General features: G+C 37.0%; 3 protein-coding genes across 3 annotated transcripts; 1 reads left to right on the top strand and 2 right to left on the bottom strand.

Moving 5' to 3' along the window:
- Positions 1 to 329: 329 nt before the first annotated feature.
- Positions 330 to 2,371, top strand: GCK72_015412 (uncharacterized protein; the record flags this gene model as incomplete). Its single annotated transcript, XM_053730850.1, has 6 exons — positions 330 to 343; positions 397 to 466; positions 512 to 724; positions 768 to 857; positions 2,116 to 2,199; positions 2,282 to 2,371. The coding sequence occupies 6 exons, from the start codon at positions 330 to 332 to the stop codon at positions 2,369 to 2,371; spliced, it is 561 nt and encodes a 186-aa protein (XP_053585622.1).
- A 2,988-nt stretch (positions 2,372 to 5,359) lies between these two features.
- Positions 5,360 to 14,882, bottom strand: GCK72_015411 (uncharacterized protein; the record flags this gene model as incomplete). The annotated part of the gene is made up of 6 exons (XM_053730849.1): positions 5,360 to 5,509; positions 7,926 to 8,021; positions 10,929 to 11,186; positions 11,989 to 12,177; positions 13,344 to 13,496; positions 14,835 to 14,882. 6 exons carry the CDS (start codon positions 14,880 to 14,882, stop codon positions 5,360 to 5,362), a joined length of 894 nt encoding a protein of 297 aa, XP_053585621.1.
- Positions 14,883 to 15,141: 259 nt separating this feature from the next.
- On the bottom strand, positions 15,142 to 27,228 carry GCK72_015410 (uncharacterized protein; the record flags this gene model as incomplete). Its single annotated transcript, XM_053730848.1, has 14 exons — positions 15,142 to 15,369; positions 16,515 to 16,949; positions 18,080 to 18,415; positions 19,300 to 19,402; positions 20,524 to 20,624; positions 20,674 to 20,765; positions 21,290 to 21,476; positions 22,354 to 22,585; positions 23,232 to 23,331; positions 23,892 to 24,000; positions 24,258 to 24,387; positions 24,730 to 24,821; positions 25,900 to 26,091; positions 27,076 to 27,228. The coding sequence occupies 14 exons, from the start codon at positions 27,226 to 27,228 to the stop codon at positions 15,142 to 15,144; spliced, it is 2,490 nt and encodes an 829-aa protein (XP_053585620.1).
- Positions 27,229 to 27,347: the final 119 nt, after the last annotated feature.

Here is a 27,347-nt window from a genome sequence, read left to right as displayed (position 1 = left end):
GTTGAAAACCGCGTCCTTTTGAAGTTATTAAAACCATTTTCGCAGAAATTCATTCAACAATTAGGATTTTGAAATTTCAAACGAGCATGCAGCTATTCGTATCGAACGACCAGCGAGGTTTTTGTACTTAAAATGTAGCCAGTGGTCCCATTTAGCAAGCACCGAGAATGGATTTTTGAAAATCATCTAAAAATCACGTTTTTATCGAAAAAGTCTAAAAAACGAGAAACACGCCAACCCTCCCCTTGACGCATTTCCCGATTGCGTACAATTGCGTACACGGCATTTAATTTGACGCGCAAACTATTTATTTCGCATTCAAAACTAAAATGCCTCGTTCTCCGTGAGTTTTCAACCGTTTTCTGAAATTTTTTGACTGAAAAATCGATTTTCCAGCAGTCGATATGATAAGGACCGTCGGGATCGTGATCGTGACCGGCATCGATCTCAAAAAGATCATTCTAGTGTAAGAAATCGGAAAAATTCGAAAAAAACTACTTATTCGCTTTAGGAAGTGTCAAAAATGAAGGAAAAGATGCGTCACAATCTGGAGACCGCCCGTTCGTCTGGAATTTCTGATTTTTCGAATTTTTCCGCCCAAAAATCACAGAAATACGAAGAAATGACGCCGGCGGAGCATTTGGCGAGGACTAAAGCGATTGAGGAGATTGAAGAAGGCGGATTTCAAGTGGGAACATTCAAAAGTGGAACGACGGCGAAAAAAGTGAGAAAAATCGATAATTTTCATGGAAAAATTGAGTTTTTAGGACCAAAAATCGAAAAAAGAGACGTCTCACGACGCGGCGATTTTCGGACCTGCGTGGAAGTCGGCTGAGCAGAGAAAAGCTATCGAAAAGGTGAAAATGAGAGTTTTTATTGGAAAAAAAACAGGAAAAGCAGTGAAAAATACGAATTTTAGGTGAAAAAGTGAAAAAAAAAGATTTTTTCACAAAATTTCTTCAGATTTCCAGATTTAGAGAGGCCTACTTACGTATTTTCAGATCGTTATACTCCGTTCACGCTAAAAATTGATAAAACTAGATTTTTTCCTTTTTTTGCAAAAAAACCCAATTTTAACCACTAAAACCGCATTTTTACCCAATTTTTCGGCTGAATTTTGAAATTCTACGTATCCAAAGAGATATTTATTCGAAAAATCCAACTTTTCGAGCCAAAGAGCGAGTTTTTAATGAAAAAAAACGGAAAATTCGAGATTTTTCAGCCTAAACTTCGAATTTCTATAGATAAAAACTGGATTTTCAGTAATTTTGAGCTCTAAACCCGATATTTTGAAAGAATTTGAATTAAAAATTGAGTTTTTGAGCCGAAAATTGGATTCTTCAATTAAAAACTCAATTTTGGGTCGAAAAATTGTGTTTTTCCAGGAGAAAAATACTCGAAAATCGTAATTTTAATCAATTTTTGACCAAATTCTACTATTTTTCATTCAAAAATCCATCGAAAACATTGAAAACGAACATTTTTCTCATTTTTTTTTCAATTAAAAAAGTCAAAAATCAGAAAATTCAAAAATTGGTCACTTTTACTCCAAAAAACGCGTCAAACGTACGCCAGACACAGCTGAAATTTCGCATTTTTATAGTTCTTCTGGCTGGAAATCGTAATTTTTTGACTATTTACTATGAAAATTGTTGAAAAGAGCGCGGCCACGACGCGCCAGACAGAGCAGTTTCTGAGCGGAATTCGCTGGAAAAACGCGTCAAAGGCGCGCCAGATTTGAATGATGGCTGGAACTTGGAGTTCTGTCACAAAACATATGATTTGATAATCAAAATTTCCCAATTTTGGTCATTTTTGCTCTAAAAAACGCGTCAAAAGTGCGCCAGACAGCTGAAATTTCGCATTTTTATAGTTCTTTTGGTGCTGGAAATCGCAAATTCTAGTCGGAAACTCAATTTTCAGACATTTTTTGACTCGGAAAATAGGGACTTTCAGTCGAAAAACTGCAGTAATTTTAATCAATTTTTGACCAAATTCTACTATTTTTCACTCAAAAATCCATCGAAAACATTGAAAATGAACATTTTTCTCATTTTTTTTCAATTAAAAAAGTCAAAAATCAGATTTTCAGCCTAAAAAACTCATTTTTTCCAGAAAGAATCCGACATCTCCACAATCACCCTTCCCACCGCCCCAACTCCACCAATGAATTCGATGGCTCCGATGGTTCCGAGTCATGTATGTCTGAAATTTGGCTGAAAAAAATCTGAAAATTTCGAAAAAAAAATTTTTTTTCAAAAAGTTAAAAAATTATTTCCAGATGAACTCCGAGCATATGACAACACGAAAAGCCGAGTGGAAAGCGTATTGGAGCACTCTCCGACACCAATTGATCACTGAAAATTATTGATTTTTTGAAAAAAAAATTTTTGGCTGAAAAAAAAATTTCAGCAATTGTCTATATATATGTGAATATTCAATTAATTTATTCATTATTTGTCGAAATTAATTAATCTTTTCAAAAAAGCAATTTTCAGCTAATTTCTTTAACAATTTCAGAAAATCTCAAAAAAATTTCAAAAATTTGAAAAAAAAAATTGGCTGAAAATTACAAATTTTAAGTGAAATAGGTTGTATTTTGGCGGTTAGAAACAGAGAAAAAGCACACAAATTTCAGACGTTTTTAGCACTTATAGGAAGGTGAGAATACTCGATTCATGTTTGATTTCAGGAGGAAAATGCCATCGAAAATGAGGAAAATTTGGAAGAGAAGAAAGTGATTAAGTACATGGGGGCGGGGTTTAGGGAGAGGTACGGTAGGAAAAAAATGAGGAAAATTTGGATTTTTAGAGATTTTCGTGCTGAAAAACTGTAAAAATTGAGATTTTCAGCCTAAAACTCGAATTTTCAGTAATTTTGAGCTGGAAAATTCGACTTCTTGGGTTTTTCTTGTAAAAAGTTGAATTTTCGGTCAAAAAACTGAAATTTTGAGCCGAAAAGTCAAATTTACAAATAAAACCTCAATTTTGCGTTCCAAAAAATGGGTTTTTCAGCTGAAAAAATGCCGATTTTTAGCGATTTTCGAGCAGAAAAACTGGAAAATTTGATTTTTCAGCTTAAAATTCGAATTTTCGTTGGAAAAACTAGATTTTCAGTCATTTTGAGCGGAAAAATTCGAGAAATTTTGGATTTTTCAGTAAAAATCGGTTTTTTGAAGGAAAAACTCAAATTTAGAGAAAAACATTGATTTTTCACTTAAAAAACTCAATTTTGGGTGGAAAAATTGGGGTTTCCATCAATTTTTGCTTAAAAATCACTAAATTCCAAAAAATGTTTTCCTACCGTACCCCAATCCAGGATCTTTTTGGGTGGGAGGGGGGGGGGGGTACTGTAGATTCAAGGGGTTACTGTAATGCCAGAATTAGTGGAAACAATTATGCAATCAATTAACGTAATTGGGGGCGGGATTTAATAGTCAATTAACAAGAAATACAGAAGCAATTGAAGAAAAGGCACAAACGGTGTTTGAAAATGGGTATACTGTAGGTGGGTGGGGGCGGGGCTTAGCAGCAGATAACTACAGTAACCTCCTGGGTTACTGTAGTTTCAGAAATTGTGAGAAATTGAGAGATTACACGTGGCGAGGGGGGAAACACAAAGAGAGAGAGAGAGAGAGAGAGACGCAGAAATCTTAAGTGGAATTTGAGAATTTTTGGATTCAGAGGGGTACTGTAGGAGGGTACTGTAGGTAGGGGGGCGGAGTCGATACATATAAGACACAATGCAATGGGGGATACTGTATGGGGATACTGTACATAGAGTTGTGTATGAGATTACTGTAGTTTTGATGGGATTACTGTAGGCGTTGCGAGGAGAGCTGAAAATATACCAATTTTTGCTAATTTTTAGGGAAACACGCGTCAAAGGTGCGCCAGATGACTCAAAATTTGCCTTTTTTGGTCTAAAATCCTCATCGAAAGCGTTGAACTGTATTTTCAATGAAAACGCGTCAAAAGTGCGCCAGACAACGACGCGTCAAAGGTGCGCCAGGTACTCAAAATATCTCACTTTTGCTCATCTTTTGCTCCAAAATCCGCTTCAAACCCTGATAGATGTTAAAAACGCGCCAAAAGTGCGCCAGACAACGTCACTTTTGATTATTTTTGGCAATTTTCTACCGAAAATGTTCGAGTTTTAATCTTCAACGCGTTAAAGGTACGCCAGATTTTAGCTATATTTTTCTGATGATTTTCTAGAACAAAAAACGCGTCAAAGGCGCGCCAGCTTTGAAGGATGACTGGAACTTGGAGTTCTGGCAGTGTTAACCGAGTTTTTCAAGAGAAATTTCGAAGAAAAAAACGCGTCAAAAGTGCGCCAGACATTTTTAAACATGTTTGCTGCTGAAAATCGTCAAAATCGTGTCTGGCGTACCTTGAGCGCGTTTTCGCACGGAAAACCTCAATTGATTTCCGAAAAACATGTCTGAAAACCGTCTGGCGTGCCTTGGACGCGTCAAAAAGTGCGCCAGACAGAAAAAATATGAAAAAAACCCGCTTTTTTAAAAATTTCTAGTCAGAAAATCAATTATTCGGAGAAAAATCGATTTTCCTTGTGATTTACAATTAGAGTTGAAAAACTCAATTTTCGTCCATTTTTCAGACAAGTTTTGGTTTTTTCAATCAAAAATAGAATGGCTGAAACTTGGATCTGTGGCAGGTGATAACTAAGTTTTTCAAAAAAAAACGCGTCAAAAGTGCGCCAGGCGCGCTGAAATTTCGCATTTTTATAGTTCTTCTGCTCTGGAAATCGTAATTTTTTGACTATTAGCTATGAAAATTGTGGGAAAGCGCGCCCACGACGCGCCAGACAGGTTGAAACTGAAGCTTTTTGAGCAGTTTCTGAGCGGAATTCGCTGGAAAAACGCGTCAAAGTCGCGCCAGATTTGAATGGTCAGTGAAAACTGAGTTTTTGTGAAGAAATTCAGGAAAAAACACGTCAAAAGTGCGCCAGGCAGATGAAAATCCGCATTTTTAAGCATTTTTGGAAAAAAATGAAAAAACGTCTGGCGCGGCGACGACGCGCCAGACAGATTGAATTTGCTTCTGGATCTTTTTGCGCAGTTTCTGAGCGGATGTCGCTGGGAAAACGCGTCAAAGGCGCGCCAGATACAGTGTTTTTCTAAAAACGCGTCAAACGTACGCCAGATACAGTATTTCGATTTTAAGTCATTTTTTAGCCGAAAAAAATCGATTTTCAGCCGTTTTTGACTCGAAAAACTGCACTTTCAGCCAATTTTCAGTCAATTTTTCCATTTTTCCGGTCAAAATGTACCGTCTAAGATTGGCGATTCGGCGCGATGAGTGATCGAATCTCAAGTGGATTCGGTGTCTTCTGATTATTAAATGGAGCCGTCGTCGTCGATTGTATCATCATCAAGTTGTTGGAGTTCGGCGATTGCATTGAAGCGTTCAATATCATCTACAATACGATTGAAATGAGCTGATGATGATGATGTGAATTGAGATGATTGAGTGGATGGATTCTGTTGCTGAATATATATATTTGCATTTTTGAAATTGAAATGAGATGAGAGAATTAGATAGACGGATTGTGTTGGTACATTCATTCGAATTACAGGGATGATAGAAGGAGAAGCGACGGGTATTCAGGCAAGAATTTTCAGCTAAAATCAAGGAAAAACGAGCCGGAGGCGCGCCAGTTTTTGGATTTTTTGACATTTTCTGAAGCAAAAAAGCGTCTAGATCGAATCAGAATCATATAGACTTGAAAAATCGAGAAAACGCGTCTTTGGCGCGCCAGATATCAGGCTAATTCGGTTACTGGCGCGTCAGAGGTACGCCAGTTCTTGGATTTTTTGACATTTTCTGAATCAAAAAAGCGTCTACGGTGTCCCAGAGAGGTGGTTTTCGGGTGGAAAATTTCTGAAAATCGGCATTTTTTGAAGATTTTTGTGTGAAAACCGCGTCCTAGGTGCGCCAGACATATAGAAGTTTGAAATTTTCTGGACCAAAACGCGCCTACGGTGCCCCAGAGTGACTTTTTATAGATTCTTGCGGTTTTTTTAATGGAAAATCGGCAGTTTTTGGGGGATTTTTGTGTGAAAACGCGTCCTAGGCGCGCCAGATTTCCAGATAATTCCTTTTCTGACGCGCCAGAGGTACGCCAGACACAAAACTAGCTTGGTATGAAAAACGAGCCGGAGGCGCGCCAGTTTTTGGATTTTTTAACATTTTCAGAATCAAAAAAGCGTTTAGGGTGCCCCAGATTGACTTTTTTCAGTTAGATCTTAAAAACTCAGTTTTTTGTTTTGAAAATACTTTGAAATCAAAGAAATCTTAGAAATCCGTGTACAGAACGCGCCGAAAGTGCGCCAGACAAACTTTTCATCATCGCAAAATCCGAGAGTTCAGTGTTTATTTGGTTAGATTGGGCGATTTTGGTAAAGAAAAACGCGCTGAAGGTGCGCCAGATAAGATTTTGAACACTGTGAAATACAGATTGTCTAAAATCTTATCTGGCGCACTATTAGCGCGTTTTTGTTTGCAAAAACCGCTCAAAAAAAGCAAAAAAAATATCCAGCTAATTCGGTTTCTGACGCGCCAGAGGTACGCCAGACACAAAACTTGGTCTGAAAAACGAGTCAGAGGCACGCCAGTTCTTGGATTTTTTTGAAATTTTCTGGATCAAAAAGCGCCTGAGGTGCCCCAGATTGAGTTTTTAATCGAAAAAGAACTGAATTTAGTCAGAAATTCGTTACAAGAACGCGCCGAAAGTGCGCCAGACAATTTTAAAAAAACAAGTCAATCTGGGGCACCTTAGGCGCTTTTTGATTTAGAAAAATCCTTCTGGCGTGCCTCTGGCTCGTTTTTCAGACCAAAACTAAGTGAATCTTGTGTCTGGCGTACCTCTGGCGCGTCCGAAAGCGAATTAGCTGGAAATCTGGCGCACCTAGGACGCGTTTTCACACAAAAATCCCCAAAAAGTGTCGATTTTCGTGAATTTTCGCGAATTTTTCCGCGTATTTTTGCTATTTCTGGGGGTTTTTTCCAGATTTTCCATCTCATTTTAGCTGAAAATTAATGGAATTTGGGGGGTTAAGCCACGAATACTCTCATCATCACAAATCACAAAAATCACCCGGAGAAAACCGAAAAAAAAGAGGAAATGTCAACACAACACAATACCAAAGAAATCAAAAAAAAAGAAAGAAAAATCATTCTCAAATCAATCAAAAAAGCAAATATATATATATAAATTACAACAACATTCAGCCATCATCAAAAACGAGAGAATTTCAGACAAAAAGCAAGTACGCTCTATTGAACACTGGCGCACCTTTGACGCGTTTTGACTAAAAAAATTCATTAAAAAAATTCGTTGAAAAAGGGGCACCTTTGGCGCGTTTTCAGGAAGAAAACTAACAAAAATCGCTTTAAAATTAAAAAATTTTAATAAAAAATCACAGTTTTTACCGAAAATCTGGCGCACCTTTGACGCGTTTTCTGTCAAAAATGGTTTTTTTTAACTATGATGCAATTCAGACGTATTTCGATTCAAAATGCTCAGTTTGAAAGTTGTCTGGCGCACCTTCGACGCGTTATCTAATTTTTTTTTTTCGCTGAAAAATCATCGTTTTTTGTCGGAAATCGGGATAAAACTAGTCAGGGGCACCTTTGGCGCGTTTTCAGGAAGAAAACTTACAAAAATCGCTCTAAATTAAAGAATTTCAATAAAAAACCACAGTTTTTATCAAAAATCTGGCGCACCTTCGACGCGTTAACTAATTTATTTTTTCGTTGAAAAATCATCGTTTTTTGTCGGAAATCGGCAAAAAAGGGGCACCTTTGGCGCGTTTTTTAAAAAGTCCAATAGAGCGCACTTGCAATGTCTGAAATTCCCGCCGGAAAAAACGATTAAAAACGAGTAGATCAAAAAAAACTCACCGGATTCTGATACATATGCGCTCCACCGCCCATCACATTCAATTGTTGACGATTTCCACCGGCGCCTTGTTGTTCTTCTGATTTATGCTGACATTTCTGAAACTTTTCAAAAAATTTATTAGATAACGCGTTGGAGGTGCGCCAGACAACTTTCAAACTGAAAATTTAGAGCTGAAATACGTCTGAAACGCGTCAAAGACGCGCCTGACGATATTTTCGACTTGATTTCTGGCAAAAATCCTGATTTTTAAGCAATTTTCTTACTGAAAACGCGCTGAAGGTGCCCCATGACTAGTTTCGGCAAAAAAAATTATGATTTTTCAACGAATTACGCCATTTTCTGTGCAGCTTTCAAGTCAAAACGCGCTGAACGTGCGCCAGATAAAGTTGGACTAGAAGTCTTCGATTTTTTAGGAAACCAAACAATTTTCGGCAAACACTCAGTTGCTAGTAGATCATTTGCTATTTTCCCGTTTGCTATTGAGTCTCACTTGCTATAGAGGATCACTTGCTATATTGGACTCACTTGCTATGAAATTTCAAAATTTCAAAGTCTCATTTGCTATTAAAAGTCTCACTAGCTATTCGAAATCTCACTTGCTATTTTTTTGGCTCATTTGCTATTTGCAGGGTGATTTTTCCAGTTTTCGATTTTTGTCGGCGCTTGTTCCACACTTGCAAGCTTGTTATTATTGTGACTTCTGCATGTTTCGAGCTCACATGGAATGTATTTTGACTGCCCCACCCCTAAAGTACCTATTTTTTTTGCTTATTCGATGAGTTTTGCCAAGAAAAAAGTGAGTCACAATGAATTTTACTGTGACGTAACCTCGTTTTTGAAAAATTAAATTTTTTCGAAAATTTATTTTCTTAAATTTTTTGGTTATTTTCCCGGTTTGTTCAGAAAATGAGTTAGTAACATAATTGTAGCAGATTTCATGTAGTTTTTGACCAAAATATGAAACTTGTGAAAAAAAATTTTGGTCCTGAAAAAGGTGATAATGTGATTTATCATAGAACTCAGTAATTTTGCTCAATTAATTGAATTTCGGTTTCGATCTATGAAGTGAGAAACGACTATTTCTCTATACATTTTTGTTGATCGACAACTAGCCCTGAGCTCAAAAATGGACCGGTAAACATGAAATTTTGTGAGTAAAATGCTCAAACCTAGCATATCATTTTCTTAGTTGATCACTTTTTTGTATGACCCCTCCCTGGGTTACTGTAGCTCATAGAGACTCAGTCACGTTCAATATAGTACAACAGTCCAGGGAAGACCTGCATAAAAAAACAGCCAACTACAAAATTAAAGTACAAGGATTGATCTGTTCATGCACAAAGTTTCAAAACTTTTGCTCAATTTCTGAGCCTGTACCATCGTCTCAAACTTTTTCTTTGACTTCCTCTCGACACCTCGCTAGTGCCTCCTCACTGAGAGGAGACTTGTTCGATTAACAGAATACATTTTTTATGTTTAAGGGGCTAGTCCACCTTATTTTCTAATATTCCTCGGTGGTTTCGAACAAAATATTTATACATTGATGAAATCATAGATCGAAACCGAAATTCAATTAATTGAGCTTGTAAGCAAAATTACAGAGTTCTATGATAAATCACATTTTCACCTTTTTCAGGACCAAAAATTTTTTCACAAGTTTCATATTTTGGTCAAAAACTACATGAAATCTGCTACAGTTATGTTACTAACTCATTTTCTGAACAAACCGGGAAAATAACCAAAAAATTTATGAAAAAAAATTTTTCGAAAAAATTTAATTTTTCAAAAACGAGGTTACGTCACAGTAAAATTCATTGTGACTCATTTTTTCTTGGCAAAACTCATCGAATAAGCAAAAAAAATAGGTACTTTAGGGGTGGGGCAGTCAAAATACATTCCATGTGAGCTCGAAACATGCAGAAGTCACAATAATAACAAGCTTGCAAGTGTGGAACAAGCGCCGACAAAAATCGAAAACTGGAAAAATCACCCTGCAAATAGCAAATGAGCCAAAAAAATAGCAAGTGAGATTTCGAATAGCTAGTGAGACTTTTAATAGCAAATGAGACTTTGAAATTTTGAAATTTCATAGCAAGTGAGTCCAATATAGCAAGTGATCCTCTATAGCAAGTGAGACTCAATAGCAAACGGGAAAATAGCAAATGATCTACTAGCAACTGAGTGTTTGCCACAATTTTCGATACAATAAAAGCGCCGCAAGGCGCGCCAGCCGATTTCCGGATGTGGTTTTCGGAGCGAAAACGCGCTCAAGGTACGCCAGATGAGTTTCTGACGACTTTCATCTCAAAAATCTCAATTTTGGTTCATTATAAGACAATTGACTTGCTTCGAAAGGCGTATTATTGAGAAAATTACCATTTTTTCAAACAAAAACGCGCCTATGGTGCGCCAGATGTGTTTTTGACGATTTTTTTGCTCGGATTACTACATTTTTTGATAATTTTCAGCCAATTTTACTGTTTTTCGATAATATTTTATTGAGAAGATTGGGTTTTTCAGAAAAACGCGTCGAAGGTGCACCAGATGGTCGAAATTCAAGATTTTCTGATGATTTTCACTATTTCTCAAGAAATGTTCCGTAAAAACGCGTCTCAGGTGCGCCAGACTCCGTTGTTACGGCTTTCTGTTCAAAATTCTTCATTTTCCAAAATTTTTAGGGAAAAATTCCGTCAAAACGCGCTGAAGGTGCGCCAGACGACACTTTTAACGATTTTTAGCTCATTTTAAGCCTAAGCCATTTTTTGATGATTTCTCGACTAATTTCCTCTAATTACATTTCTTGATGAATTTCACCAATTTTTCAAGAAAAATTCCGTCAAAACGCGCTGAAGTTGCGCCAGACGACACTTTTGGGTCCAAATCCGTCATTTTTTGCCCAATTTCAGTCAATTTTTGACTATTTTCAGTCATTTTATTCTCATTTCAGTCATTTTTTGATGATTTTTCGACTAATTTCCATCAAAATTTCCACTCATAATTACCTCCTCATGCTTCTTCTTTTCCTCGTGTTTATGAAATCGTCGTGCACACGTCAAACAACTATACGGTTTATCGGCTGAATGAGTTCTCTCGTGTTTTGCCAAATGATCAGAACGAGAGAACGAACGGAGACACGTTCGACACTGAAATAGTCGTTGTCCCGTATGAATTCTCATATGTCTTTGTAAATGATCATTTCGACAGAATCTCTTTTGACAATCCGAACGGGGACACACGAATGGACGCTCTTTTGGCATTCCCTGAAAAATCAAAATTTGTGGGATTTTTTGGTGGAAAATTGACGAAAATCGGCGGTTTTTGGGGATTTTTGTGTGGAAAACGCGTCCTAGGCGCGCCAGATTTCCAGCTGATTCGATCTCTGACGCGCCAATTATCTAAGTTTTGAAAAACGAGCCGGAGGCGTGCCAGTTTTTGGATTTTTACATTTTCTGAATCAAAAAGCGTCTAGGGTGCCCCAGAGGTGGTTTTCGGGTGGAAAATTCCCGAAAATCGGTAGTTTTTGCGAATTTTTGTGTGGAAACGCGTCCTAGGCGCGCCAGAATTCGGTTTCTGACGCGTCAGAGGTACGCCAGACACAATCATTGCTCAGTTTTGATATGAAAAACGAGTTAGAGGCACGCCAGTTTTTGGATTTTTTACATTTTCTGGATCAAAACGCGCATAAGGAGCTCCAGATTGACTTTTTTTTTAATTGTGCGGCGCACTTTCGGCGCGTTCTGCTAACGAATTTCTGACTAAATTCAGTTTTTTTTCGATTAAAAAGTCAATCTGGGGCACCTCGGGCGCGTTTTGATCCAGAAAACGTCAAATCCAAACAACTGGCGCGCCTTTGACTCGTTTTCCATACCAAGCTAATTTTGTGTCTGGCGTACCTCTGGCGCGTCATAAACCGAATCAGCTGGAAATCTGGCGCGCCTAGGACGCGTTTTCTCGATTTTTCAAGTTTCTATATGGTTCTGATTCGATTTTCAGCATGTTTAAGACAATTTCTATGCAAAAAACTCGTTTTTTGACATATTTTCAGCCTATTTTCAGCCTTACATTAGCATCAAGAGCAGGCCTCCTTCCGGGTCCTTGTCCCTTCTTATTCTTTTTCGGCGTATTCACTCCATTATTCGTTCCGCCGCCATTCGGTTGGTTTCCTCCATTTCTCTGTTGATTTCCATTGAGTCCGCCTCCGTTTTGCATTAAATGAGGCGGATGTCCTTGAAGATTCGGAAGGAAATCAAACTGAAACTGTTTGGGGAACTATTAGGTTTAGTGAGGAACTTTTTTGATTAAAAACTAGATTTTTCTGGAAAAAACGGTGATGTTTGAGTGAAAAAAGTGGGTTTTCTCATAGAAAATCCATCATTTTGGGGTAAAATTCGGCTTTTTCAGCTCAAAAATGAGTATTTTTTGACCTCAAAACTGGAATTTTCAGTCAAAACTAGCTTTATTAAGAGAAAATCACATTTTCGGCTGAAAATCGTCGATTTCGGATCGGAAACCATGAAAAAACTTCTAATTTAAGACAAAAATGAGATTTTAGTCCTGAAATTTGCGTTCTCTACTGCTAAAAATTAGATTTTTGAGTCAAAATTTTTTGAGAAAATGAAGTTTTTCCAGTTTTTCAGTAAAAACGCGTCTAAGGTGCGACAGATAAGTTTCTGGCAACTTTCAGCTCAAAAATCTTAATTTTGGCGCTCATTTTCAGCCAACTTTAAAACTGCAGTTTTTCAAACAAAAACGCGTCTAAGGTGCACCAGAAGAACGGTTTCCAGTGATTCCTCAAGAAACGCTTCGTCAAAACGCGCTGAAGGTGCGCCAGACACCGTTTTCACGATTTTCAGTTCGAAATTCTCTCATTTTTCGAAGTTTTTTAAAAGAATTCGAGTCAGAACGCGCCTAAGGTGCGCCAGTTGTATTTTTGAACACTTTGGGTTCCAAAACGCGCTGAAGGTGCGCCAGACTCTGTTTTCACGATTTTCTGTTCGAAATTCTCTCATTTTTCGAGAATTCTAAAAAGAATTCGAGTCAGAACGCGCCTAACGTACGCCAGATGTATTTTTGACGATTTTCAGCTGAGATTACGGTATTTCTTGCTCATTTTCAACCAAAAACCCGATAAATCTGTTATTTTTCACTCAAAAATATGACATATCGGCAAAAAATCGACAGTTTTCAGCAGAAAATCTATATTGTTGTACTATTTGAACTGTAAATTTGATTTTCTCTTGTTAAAGTGAGTTTTGACTGAAAATTCCCGTTTTGAGGTCTAAAAATACTCATTTTTGAGCTGAAAAAGCCGATTTTTTACCCCAAAATGATGGATTTTCGATCAGAAAATCACTCTTTTCACTCAAAAATCACCATTTTTCTCTAATTTTCAGTCCAAAAGATGTGGTGGTGTCTACCTTCTGCTGAGCTGGATTCAGAAATCCTGCTCCATTTCCATCGGCATACGTGGCGTGAAGTATATGATTTATGAGTTGTTGATGTTGATTCTGATGAGGATTATGTTGCTGTTGTTGTTGTTGTCTCTGTTGTTGCATATGTTGAGATGATGACTGCAAAATTAGAGATAATTTTCGTTAATTTTCTGAAATTTTAAGCGAAAAATCGGATTTTTCAGATGCTAATCAACCGGAAACCGTGAAACCAATAAAAATGACCTGGGGACGAGTTTTTTTCAAAATTTGGTTTTCTAGGCCACCAAGTGAAAAACTAATCCCCGGGCTGTTTCTGAGGGTTTTTAGTGGTTTTTAACTTCATTTTCCCACAAAAATCAAGATTTTCGGCTAAAAATCGGAAAAAATCCAATTTTTGAGTTGAAATCTGTTTTTTTTTTCCGAAAAATCACTTATTTTCGCTCTTTTTAGTCAATTTTTTGGCTTAAAATTCGATGAAAACGATCAAAAATAGGGAAATATGAGATTTCAACTTCTAGAGATCGAAATCACCAATTTTTGACTGAAAATTGTAGATTACTGCCAATTTCAGTCCGAAAATCTCATTTTTAACTAAATTTTGAGGATTTTTGAGCTAAAATTCGTATTTTTCACTAAAAATTAAATAACGCGTCGGAGGTGCGCCAGAAAACTTTCAAACTGAAAATTTAGAGTTGAAATACGTCTAAAATGCATATTTTTGACTGAAAACGCGCCAAAGGTGCGCTAGACGTGTTTTAAACTTGATTTCTGGCAAATACTCTGATTTTTAATTGAATTTCTCTACTTTTTAAGCAATTTCTGTCAGTTTTCTAGATAAAAACGCGAAAATATGAAATTTTGACTAGAAATTTCCAGAGAAAACTGAGTTTTTGATCAAAAAATAACAAAATTTCGCTATTTTTAGCCAAAATCTTCAATTCCATACGGATTTTGATGATTTTTGTCTCAATTTTGCGGCAAATGCACTGAAAATCACGAGATTTTATCGAAAAATCAGAATTTTCGCTGAAAATTTTTGCTCCAGAGCAGCAATTTTGATAAAAAATTTAAGAAAACGCGTCAAAAGTGCGCCAGACGAGATGAAAATCTGCTTTTTAGTGCAAAATTTTAATCGAAAACGAATTCGAAACCACCAAAAGTCATTAAAAACCCTCAACAGCCACCCGGGGACTAGTTTTTCACTTGGTGGCCTAGAAAACCAAAATTTGAAAAAACTCGTCCCCGGGTGATTTTCATTGGTTTCCAATGGTTTTTGATGGTTTTTTAACGGTTTCCGGTTAATTAGCTCCTAAAAAATCAGATTTTTAGACTAGAATTTCAATTTTCGATGGAAAAAGTGTGATTTTTACAGTTTTTTAACAGATTTTTTATCGAAAATCTGATGAAAATCGGTCAAAAATCTGCAAATATGACGTAATCAATATATTTCTCTATTTTTCTAGTCAAAATTCTTACCCCAAACGACGTCTGCGGTTCTGATTGCGTATGAAGCATTCGATTCATCGTAGTTCATCTATTCTGTAGGCCTTTTTTGAGTCTGAAAATCAATTATTTTCCTGAAAAAAAGAAAAATTGGTCAAAAAATACAGAAAAAAGGTATAAAAACTGTAAAAATTACAGTAAAATCGCCTAAAAATCCGCCAAAAACCGAAAAATAGTTCATTTTTAACAACAACAAAAAAAACAATTTAAAAGTGGGCGGAGTCTAACAAAAATCAACAAATTAATAATTAACAAAAACGCGTCAAAGGCACGCCAGCCTTCAACGTCTTTTTCCGAATTTTCCGCCTCCGCGGGAAGCTCCGCCCCCTCTGGCTCCGCCCATTCCTCCGCCACGCCCTCCTCTGAATCCACCGCCTCTCGAAGCTCCGCCCCCTCTTGAGGCTCCGCCCCCTCTCGACGAGGCTCCGCCCAGCGACGCCTTCTTTTTGATATTCGATTGACGACGATGCTCCATGTAGTTTTCGAGTTTCTCTTGTTTACGGCGACCCTGAAAAAATGGAGATTTTTGGGCTGAAAAACGGATTTTTCGACGATTTTCAGCATAAAAATTTGACTTTTTGGGCTGAAAAAACGATTTTCTGGGGGGGAAAAATCGAATTTTCGTACAAAATTTTTCACAAAAATCTCATAAAAGACCTAATTATGAAAACGCGTTCGAGATGCGCCAGCTGTCATTGGTTCGCTGTTTTCTGTGTGATTTGAAGCCGAATTTCCAGACTTTTATTCAGCAAACGCAATTTTAGTCAAAAAAATTGCAATTTATTATTAAAATTCGGTTCATGTCGCTCTTTTTTTCCGCAATTTTCTCTACCGAACAAGTCCAACGCGTAAAAAGTGCGCCAGACAGAAGAAAATCAGCATTTTCTATATTCAGCTGCTGGAAATTGCAATTTCTAGTCAAAAATCTATTTTCCTTGTAATTTTGTGTCGAAAAACTCGATTCAGCCTTCTTTTTTAATGAGAAAACGTGGTTTTGACCGGTTTTCAAAAATTAAGTAACAAAAATAGCGATTTTTAGTTTTTTTTTCTCATTTTTTCTAATTTTGTACTCAAAAACAGATTTTTGGGGGTCTTTCTATGAAATACTTACAGTTTTCATACAAATTCAAGGTTTTCGCCTCCGAAAAACTCATTTTTCAGACAGTTTTTTTGAAATTTTTTTTTTCTTGAATTTTTCGGTTTTTGGTCAAAAATTTTCAAACTCGACGATTTTCCGCTGAAAATCAATGTTTTTACATGAAAAATGTTATTTTTTGAGCTGGAAATTGGATTTTCTCTTGTTGAAGTGAGTTCAGACTGAAAATTCCAGTTTTGTGGTCTAAAAATACTAAAACATGTTATTTTTAAGCTGAAAAAGACAATTTCGACCATAAAACAATGTATTTTCAGTCAAAAATCATACTTTTTCTCAAAAAATCTTTTTTGATGCTTTTCCTGTTGAAAATCCCATTTTTCATGATTTTTTACCAGTGAAACTAGAAAAAACGACCCGGGGACTAGTTTTTCGACACGTGGCCTAGAAAACCAAATTTTGGAAAACTAGTCCCCGACCCAATTTTCGTCGTTTTTTGCCGTTTTTCGGTGGAAAAACTTAATTTTTTGGGATTTTTTCATTAAATTCGCAAAACAAACCTTAAGAATCTGGTCCTTATTCTTGAGTTCCGAGTGTTTGGGTCCTCCCTTGCTCGTCTCCATTTTCCACTTTCTCTTTCTACCGTAATCCTGTTCGTCTGCGTCTCCTTCTCCCTCTGCTCCCTTCTGATTGAATCCAATCTTCTGTTTCTGTTTCCATTCTTCATATTTTCCAGTCTTATAACTCGCCGGAAGCCATGTACCGTCTTCCGTTCGAATCTTTTTATTCGCCGGCTCATTTCCACTTAATCCAACGTATTTTTTCAGTCGACGATCCCATCTCTGACCATGTTTCTGATTGTACATTCCTCTATCGTCGTCCATAATGATATCGACAGATGCACCTTCGGCTTGTCTCGCGAAATCAACTTTATCCAAAGCCAATTGTCTTTCGGACACGTGATCCGATGATTGATATGGAACGTAGTGCTTTTCCTGCAAGAAGAAAATTGAGATTTTAATCGAAAAATCGGATTTTCCGAGTGCTAAATAACCGGAAATCGTGAAAAAACCATCAAAAACCAATGAAAATGACCCGGGGACTAGTTTTCTCAAAATTTGGTTTTCTAGGCCACCAAGTGAAAAACTAGTCCCCGGGCGGTTTTTCAGGGTTTTTAATGGTTTTTAACGGTTTTGAAGTCACCTTTGACGCACCTTTGACGCGTTTTGAAATCAGAAAACGCGTCAATGGCACCCCAGATTGACTTTCAACTAGTTTTTGATCCATTTTTAGCTCTTTCTCCATAAAAACGCGTCAATGGCACGCCAGTTCGACGGGAAATTCCTTTTCAACTCGTTTTTGCCCGGATTTTTAAAAACTTTCATTCAAAAACAAGTTTTTTTTATTTTTAGAAAATTTCAAGAAATTCGCTCAAAAATCGTCGAAGGTACGCCAACATATTTGATGTATTTGCAGTAATTTCTCACAAGAAAAATTCCGGCAAAACACGCCTAAGGTGCACCAGAGTTTTCGAAGATGTTTTATTAAGGAAACTGGATTTTTCAGAAAAAAACACGTCGAAGGTGCGCCAGTGGTCAAAAATACCAGACTTGTCACGGGCCGGGCCGGGCCGGGCCAAACTCAGGAAGAATCTCGGCCCGGCCCGGCCCGGCCCGGCCAAGCTCTTTTGAAACATGTTGAGTTTTTGATTTTTTTTTTTGAAAATTTTATGAAAAATGTGAATATGTATGATAATTTAAGCATTTTTACTCTATTTTTTCGAAAAATTTCAAATAAAATTTGGTAAAAGCGGGTTCCCATTTTTTGAAATCAGGAAAAATTTTGGCCCGCCGGGCCAAACTCAAGAAAAATCTCGGCCCGGCCCGGGCCGGCCCGATTTTTGACAAGTCTGAAAAATACCCATTTTTGACAGAATTTTCCCACTTTTTTTTCTGTCATTTTCAGTCAAAAATCCCTTTTTTTTTGCCATTTTTCAGTCAAAAACGCTAATTTTTCAGACATTTTCAGTCAAAAATCTTCATTTTCGACCGAATTTTAACGATTTTTTCTGTTATTTTCAGTCAAAAATGCTCATTTTTGACGGAATTTTCTGCCATTTCCTTACCCTCTCATGTCTCATCTGCTCAGCCCTATCGACTCTCTTTCCTCCTCCAGAAGACTTCTGTTTCTTCTTCTCTTCTGACGTCTCATTATGTTTCGTCGATCCGATGACCGTTCCGAAGACAGCTTCCAGCTCTCCTTCATCCACTCCGATAATGTCTGCGTCTCCTTGCTCTCTCTCTCCTTCCACTGATTTCTCTGCGTCTCTCTGCTCTCTCTCCTCTTTTTGTTTTCGTTTCTCTTCGGTTACTGTAGAAATACGCGGTTCATGGGCTTTACGTTTCGCTTGCATTACGGCAAGAGCTTGCGATTTTTGCGATTTGTTCATTTCGAAGATTGTCTGAAAATTTCAGAGGTTTTAGGGATGAAAATTTGCTGAAAATGTGATTTTTTGAGAAAAAAAATAGTTGAAAATGTAATTTTTTCGTTAAAAAATGTAATTTTTCACTCAAAAATCCGATTGTCAGTCGTCTGGGGCACCTTTGACGCGTTTCATAATAGATTTTCAGCCAAAATTACATGAAAAAGCGCACAGAACTCAAAAATCCGATTGTCTGGCGCACCTTTGACGCGTTTTTTGGAATCTTTGTATGCAAAAACTATAGAAAAACAAAGAATTTCAAGATTTTCATCCTGCTGCTGGTGCGCCTTTGACGTGTTTTTGTCGGATTTTCAGTCCAAAAAACGCGTCTAAGGCGCACCAGACGTCACTAAATAATTCTAAATTGTGTCTGTTAATGTGCCCAGATGTCCGGATGTACAGAGACTAGTCTGGGGCACCTTTGACGCGTTTCAAATTGTCAAAAACGCGTCAACGGCGCGCCAGACTTTGTGATATTTTGGAGCCTGACGAAAAAGTACGGTTTTTTCACTTAAAAATACAATTTTCAGGCAAAAAGTACGGTTTTTCAGTCAAAAAACCGATTTTTTCGGTCTAAACTCCTATTTCTCGGTTTAAAATACGATTTTTCCGTCCAAAAATAGTTTTTTAAAAAAGAGAAAAATATAGTTGGTGATTTTCAGAGTGAAATTAGCTGAAAATGTCACTTTAGGGGTGAAAAATAACTGCAAAATGTGAATTTTTAAGTTTAAAAAGCTGAAAATTCGATTTTTTCAGTCAAAATTAGCTAAAAATAAGATTTTTTAAGTAAAAAATGGCTGAAAATACCATATTTTTCAGTTAAAAAAGCTGAACATGTGATTTGTTTCATTCAAAAAACTCACATTTCGACTTTTATACTGTGAAAGTCGATTGAGAATATCGTGACTTTGTTTGTCTCCTTCTGCTTTCAGGAATGGATGTGGAGCACATTCGACCGAATCCGTTCTGAAAAAAAAACAGAGAATTTGTGAAGATTTTCAATAGAAAATCTCCATTTTCGGTGAAAATCTGACAAAAAACGCGTCGCAGACGCGCCAGACTCCAGAATTTCACAAAGTCTGGCGCGCCGTTGACGCGTTTTTGACAATTTGAAAAACGCGTCAAAGGTGCCCCAGACTAGTCTCTGTACATCCGGACACCTGGACACATTAACAGACACACAGTTTTGCATTATTTAGTGACCTCTCTGGTGCGCCTTAGGCGCGTTTTAAAGGATACCGTATCTTTTCAATAATTTGGGCTGAAAATCTTACAAAAACACGTCAAATGCGCACCAGCAGCAGGATGAAAATGTGTTGAAATTCTTTGTTTTTCTATAGTTTTTGCATACAAAGATTCCACAAAACGCGCCAAAGGTGCGCCAGACAATCAGATTTTTGAGTTCTGTGCGCTTTTTCATGTAATTTTGCAGAAAATCTATTATGAAACGCGCCGAAGGTGCGCCAGACGACTCAAAAAGTGATTTTCAGCCCGAAAACCTTCAACTTTTGATAAACAACATGATTTTTACAAAAAAAAAGCTTTCAAAAAACGCGTCAAAGGTACGGCAGGCGGTCGAATTTCTGAGTTTTGTGCGCTTTTTTGCAGAAAATCTATCCTGAAACGCGTTGAAGGTGCGCCAGAAACTGAAAAAAACTAATTTTCAACAATTTTTGCTCCAGAACAGCAATTTTTCCTTCAAAAATTTAGAAACGCGTCAAAGGTGCGCCAGACGAGATGCTGCTTTTCGGCGCAAAATTTCAATCGAAATTGACTTCGAAACCACTAAAAACCACTAAAAACCACTAAAAACAGCCCGGGGACTAGTTTTTCACTTGGTGGCCTAGAAAACCGAAATTTGAAAAAACTAGTCCCCGGGTCATTTTTATTGGTTTTTAATGGTTTTCGATGGTTTTTTTTCGCGGTTTTCGGTCATTCAGCATCTGAAAAATCTAATTTTTCAATTGAAATTTCAAAAAAATGTCAAAAAATGGAACTTCGACTTTAAAAACCTGCAATTTTCGACTGAATAACTCAATTTTAACCCATTTTTCTCGATTTTTTTTTCAATTTTTCCCCCCATTTACCGAATATCCTGTTTGACACGTCTCGCCGACTCGGCTGACGGTGGTTGACGAGTTCTCGTGTATTTCATCATTGCATTCGTCGCTTTTTGACGTAAATCAAGCTGAAAATGAGAGGATTTCTTAATGGGGTATTTTCCCCAGTTACAGTACCATTTCCTCATTATTATCATGAATTGAATTGAAAAATTCCGTTTCCAAACTGACAATGCTATCGGGAACACGTCCGATGAGTGTTTCGTCTTCTGAAAATTGAAAAATAGGATTTTTTCGAGTGCTAATTAACCGAAAACCGTGAAAAACAAACAAAAACCATTAAAAACCAATAAAAATGACCCAGGGACGAGTTTTTTCAAAATTTGGTTTTCTAGGCCACCAAGTGAAAAACTAGTCCCCGGGCTGTTTTTGTAGTTTTTAGTGGTTTTAATGGTTTTTAACAGTTTTGAAATCATTTTTCATAAAAATTTTGCATTTTTGAATTGTAAAAATCCGTTTTATCTATGAGAACTTCCACTTTTTCTATTTTTTGTGACTTTTTTGGAATTTTATGCGAAAAATCGGATTTTTCAGGTGCTAAATAACCGGAAACCGTGAAAAAACCATAAAAAAACCAATAAAAATGACCCGGGGACGAGTTTTTTCGAAATTTGGTTTTCTAGGCCACCAAGTGAAAAACTAGTCCCCGGGCGGTTTTTGAGGGTTTTTAATGGTTTTTCGTGGTTTTCAAGCCGTTTTCGATTGAAATTTTGCATGTTTTCCCACCACTAACCCTTGTATTCCGATGCGTCCGATGCAAAATTGATGGGTTTTCCCAAAAACATGAATAAATCCGTGAGATACGGTAACTCATCGTTTGCAATCAGAGAGATTGCAGTTCCAGAACGACCGGCACGGGCGACACGACCGACACGATGCACGAATAGTTTGGCTTTTGATGGGAAATGCAAGTTGATCACCTGAAAAAAAAGGGGTTTTTAGCAGAAAAATCGAGGGAAAACAGTGAAAAAACCATTGAAAATGGCATTTTTGACCCAAAAAACCATCAAAAATGGACAAAAACAACAAAAAATAGTCCGGGGACTAGCTTTCCCAAAATTTGGTTTTCTAGGCCACGTGTCGAAAAACTAGTCCCCAGGCTGTTTTTTCTTGTTTCACATGAAAAAAATCATGAAAAATGCTATTTTCATCAAGAAAAACGTCAAAAAACCACCCAAATCTATCAAAAATGACACGGGGACTAGTTTTCCCAAAATTTGGTTTCCTAGGCCATGTCTTGGAAAACTAGTCCCTCGGAGTGGTATAACTCAAAAACTGGGTTTTCACCTCTGAAAACCACAAAAAACTGCAAAAAGTCGATAAAAATAGACCGGGGACTAGTTTTTCGACACGTGGCCTAGAAACCCAAATTCGCAAAAACTAGTCCACGGGCTGTTTTTTGTGTTTTTTTTGTGGTTTTTTGCGGTTTTTTGATGTTTCAGAACGTATTTTAAACTAAAAACCTCTGAAATCATCAATAACATTGAAAAATGAGTCGGGGACTAGTTTTCCACAATTTGGTTTTCTAGGCCACCGGGTCTAAAACTAGTCCCCACGCTGTTTTTTCTTGTTTCATAGGTGAATAATCATGAAAAATACGATTTTCAACAAGAAAAATCACAAAAAACCATCAAAACTGTAAAAAATGACCGAGGGACTAGTTTTTCAAATTTTGGTTTTCTAGGCCACGATCCAAAAAAACTAGTCCCCGAACCGATTTTTACGGTTTTTGATGGTTTTTTCGCACATTTTTTGGGTTTCTAGGCCATCAGAATTCGATTTCTTCATCTTCCTTACCGTATCCAACAGCGGAATATCGACTCCACGAGCGGCGACGTCCGTCACAACGAGAATATTATTCTGTTTCTCGTGAAACTTTTGAATATTCTGTTTACGGGCGGTCGCATCCAACTGAGAATACACGAATGAGCAGTCGATTCCGGCACGATGAAGAATTCCGACGACGTACTCGACGTGTTTCATTGTGGCACAGAATACGACCGTCTGCTTGTTCTCACGGTCCATACGTCTGGAAAATTATGGATTTTATGGGGTAAAATGACTAGAATTCGCTCTTTAAAACACTCAAAATCGAGTAAAACCGAAAAATTTGGGCCGGGGACTAGTTTTTTCAAAATTTGGTTTTCTAGGCCACGTGTCAAAAAAGTAGTCCACGGGCTGTTTTTTCTTGTTTCATAGGTGAAAAATCATGAAAAAATGCGATTTCTAACAACGTAAACCTCAAAAAGTCAGCAAAACTGTTAAAAATGGCCCGGGGACTAGTTTTCCTAAATTTGGTTTTCTAGGCCACCAAGTGGAAAACTAGTCCCCGGTCTATTTTCATAGACTTTTTCCAGTTTTTTGTTTTCAAGGGATCAAAAACTTGTTTTTGGGCTGTATCACTCCGAGGGACTAGTTTTCCAATCGGTGGCCTAGAAAACCAAATTTAAGAAAACTAGTCCCTGGGTCATTTTTGATAGTTTTGGGTGGTTTTTTTGAGGTTTTTCTTGCTGAAAATCGCATTTTTCATGATTTTTTCACGTGAAACAAGAAAAACACCTAGAAAAACCGAAATTTGAAAAAACTCGTCCCCGACTGCTTTTTGTTGTTATTGCCCGTTTTTGATGGTTTTTTTTGTTAAAAAATCGTTTTTCAGTCACTTTACATCGTCTTACCTGCACAAATGGAGCAAAGCGAACAATTTCTCCTCGGGACGACACATACAGAATACCATCGACAGTTTCTCACTCACTTTCTCGTCTACATCGAGGCGGACTGAAAAAAAAGAGATTTTTAGGCAAAAACCTGTCTGAAACACGGAAAATACTCAAAAATTGAATAAAAATCATGGAAATTGACCGAAAATGAACTAATTTGGTTCGGGGGACTAGTTTTGGTTTTCTAGGCCACCAGATGGAAAACTAGTTCACCAAATCAGTTTTGGATGGGAAATCGGCGAAAAACGTGAAATATGAGTCGAAAATCGAAAAATTGATAAAAACCGATAAAAATAGCCGGGGGACTAGTTTCCCACCTGGTGGCCTAGAAAACCAAAATGTGTAAAAACTAGTCCTTGGGTTTGTTTTGTCGACTTTTTGCAGATTTTTGTTGTTGTTCGATGTTTCAGAACGTTTTGGAACAGTTTTTCAACCGAAAGAAGCTCAAAAATCATGAAAACTGTCAAAAATTAGTCGGGGACTAGCTTTCTCCAAAATTGGATTTCTAGGCCATCAAGTGGAAAACTAGTCCCCGACCCAATTTTCGTCGTTTTTGGTGTAAAAACCTCGAATTTTCACGATTTCTGATTGTTTTTCATCAATTTTTAAGCCACTTACCCAACATTGGATCAGTCAGACCAGCTTTCGCGAAATCGACCAACATTTTCGGCAGTGTGGCGGAGAAAAGAAGAGTTTGACGACTTTCAGGGATACGTTTCAGTGTTTCCTGTGAAAAAATCGATTAAAAAATCACCAAAAATTGATCAAAAACGACTAAAACCGACCCGGGGACTAACTTTTCCCAATTTGGTTTTCTAGGCCATCAAGTGGAAAACTAGTCCCCGGGTTGTTTTTGAGGTGAAAATTGAGATTTTAAATGAATTTTCAGTCAAAAAACTCAATTTTCGGCTCAAAATTCAAATTTTCAGTCGAAAAACTCTTTTTTTTTTTACTCAAAATTCAAATTTTCCCGCCAAAACTAACAGTCAATTGATCCTGAAAACCCATTTCGAATAGACGATCAGCCTCATCGAATACAACATAATTAACGAATGAAAGACGGAGATCCATTTCGACGATGACGTGGAGAAGACGTCCCGGTGTGGCGAGAAGACTGAAAATTTGAAAATTTTTTGAAAAAATTGCGATTTTTATCAAAAAAAGGTGCCCAAATCAGCGAAAAACGTCAAAAATCAGTCGAGAAACCAAAACAATTGATCAAAAACGGCTAAAAAAGACCCGGGGACTAACTTTCTCCAAATTTGAATTTCTAGGCCATCAAGTGGAACAGTAGTCCCCCGACCTAATTTTAGCCGTTTTTAGCCGTTTTTGGGGTAAAAAACTCGGATTTTCACGATTTTTCATGCCAAAATCCGAATTTTCAGCTTAAATTGGTCGAAATTGAGCCAAATTTGAGCATTTTTCACCTAAAAAAATCACAAAATCCGCAACTTACATATCAGGATTCTCATGAATCGTCGAAAATTGATCCTCAAGAACATCTCCTCCGACGAGACACGCACAACGGAGTCCGGTGAAGCGGCCGAGCTGAAAAAAACCAGAGAAAATTAAGATTTTTTCAATAAAATTCAGGAAAAAAATGGCTGAAAACTCGGATTTTGGCAAGGAAAATCAAGAAAATTCAAGTTTTTTACCTCAAAACCAGCAAAAACCTCAGAAAAATTAGGTCTGGGGACTAGTTTTCCATTTGATGGCCTAGAAAACCAAATTTGGAGAAAGTTAGTCCCCGGGCCTGTTTTAGTCGTTTTTAATCAATTTTTGGTGATTTTTCGACCGTTTTCCTTCGATTTTCCATCCAAAACTGAATTGGTGGACTAGTTTTCCAGCTGGTGGCCTAGAAAGCCAAACTAGTCCCCCAGCTCATTTTCAGTAAATTTTCTTAATTTTTTGATTGATCTCAGCTAAAATTGCTGTTTTTGTGATGAAAATTGATAAAATTCGCTTCAGAGCATAGAAAAAAAAATCTGAAACCGGTTGGGGGGACTAGTATTCCAGCTGGTGGCCTAGAAAGCCCTAATTCTGGTTTAAAATATATTAAAAACTCAAGGTTTACAGCTAGAATTGGCTGAAATCAGTACAAAATCACTTTAAAACTCAAAAAATTGACAAAAAACCGCCCGGGGACTAGTTTTTCACTTGGTGGCCTAGAAAACCAAATTCTGGTAAAAACTAGTCCCTGGGTCATTTTCATTGGTTTTTAATGGTTTTTTAACGGTTTCCGGTTGTTAGCATCTGACAAATCCGATTTTTCGATTAAAATTTCAAAAAAGTCACAAAAAATAGAAAAGTGGAGGTTCTCATGGAAAAAACCGGATTTTTACAACTCAAAAATGCAAAATTTCTATGAAAAATGACTTCAAACCCGTTTAAAAACCACTAAAAACCGCTAAAAACCACAAAAACCAGTCCGGGGACTAGTTTTTCACTTGGTGGCCTAGAAAACCAAAATTTTTAAAAACTAGTCCCCGGGTTATTTTTAATGGTTTTTAATGGTTTTTGATGGTTTTACAACGGTTTCCGGTTGATTAGCACCTGAAAAATCCAGTTTTCGACTAAAAATTCGCCATTTTAACCGATTTCAGCCGAATTTTCAGCGATTTCTCACCTCTTTGACAACTTTGAATGTTTGAAGTGCCAATTCTCGTGTTGGTGATACCATCAACGCCCGAATTCCCTTCGTATCTCTTCCCTTCAACTTCTGAAGCATCGGAATCACGAAGGCGGCGGTTTTACCCGAACCGGTACGTGACATGGCGACGACATCTTTTCCGTCCATTATGCATGGAATCGTTTTTCGCTGAAATTAAAGTTAATATAGGAATTACGGTGTTTTAGGCTGAAAAATATAGAGAAATCGGGTTTTCAGAGGGTTTTTCCAGGCTGCAAATGGTATTTTTCACGATATTTTGAACAAAATCTTGGTTTTCAACAAAAAAACCAGATTTCTGGGCGGATACGGCTGAAAAAAAACGCATTTACGCTGAAAAAAACTGCAAAAAAGTCGATAAAAATAACCCGGGGACTAGTTTTCCACTTGATGGCCTAGAAATCCAAAATGTGTAAAAAACTAGTCCCCGGGTTGTTTTTTCCGGTTTTTTGCAGTTTTTTGTGTTTTTCGGTATTTCAGAACGTTCTGAAACAGTTTTCCAACAAAAAACTTTAAAAATCATCGTTTTTGAGCTTGGAATGGTGTAAACTGTTTTTTCCCAAATTTATCGATTTAAACCGGAAAAAAGAGATTTCCGACAGTTTTTACTGCGAAAAACGTGATTTTTAAGCTAAAATTATATTTCAGATGTTTTAAGTTAAAAATCCAAAATTTTTCAAAAATTTTTTTTTTTTTCAATTTTTTTTCATTTTTTGTCATTTTTATGCAATTCAATAATATTTTTTAGCTGATTTTTGTGTATTTCAGCTCAAATTTCGCAGATTTTACTGAATTTCGAAAATTTTCGAATTTCAGCCAATTTTTTGCTGAAAATTCGAATTTTTACAATTTTTTTGCTATTTTTATGAATTTAGATGAGTTTTTCATAAAATTTCTGATAATTTCAATAAAATTTAACAGTATAAACACTAAAAAACGTCAAAAGCTGGAAAAATTACAATTACAGCCAAGAACAATAATTTTTGGCTGGAAAAGTTAATTTTTCGAGATTTTTTGATGATTTTTAGGTGAAAAATGTGATTTTCCACGATTTTTCACCCTATTTTCGTCATTTAATCGAAGATTTTCCACTTTTCGCGCCAATATCGATTTTCCGATCGAAAAATCGCCTACTTGAATGGGTGTCGGCTGATTGAATCCCTTCTTTTCGATAGCTTTGAAGATTGAGTGATCTAGACCCAATTGCTGCCATCCTCCCGCTTTTTTATGCTTTCGATTCTGCGAAATTTGCAATTGTTTGAAGTCTTCCTCGTCGTCCGACGCCATTTTTACCCTGCAGCACACAAATTGAGTTTTTAGCGGGTTATCGGTGAATTTTCGAGAATTTTAATGTGAAAAATTGAATAATTTGAGATTTTTTATGTTATAAATCAAAAAAAATCGAG

The sequence above is a fragment of the Caenorhabditis remanei genome, chromosome IV, assembly GCF_010183535.1.
Source record: "Caenorhabditis remanei strain PX506 chromosome IV, whole genome shotgun sequence".
Lineage (NCBI taxonomy): Eukaryota > Metazoa > Nematoda > Chromadorea > Rhabditida > Rhabditidae > Caenorhabditis > Caenorhabditis remanei.
The sequence above is the reverse complement of the archived record's forward strand: the minus strand, read 5'-3'. Positions and strand labels throughout refer to the sequence as shown.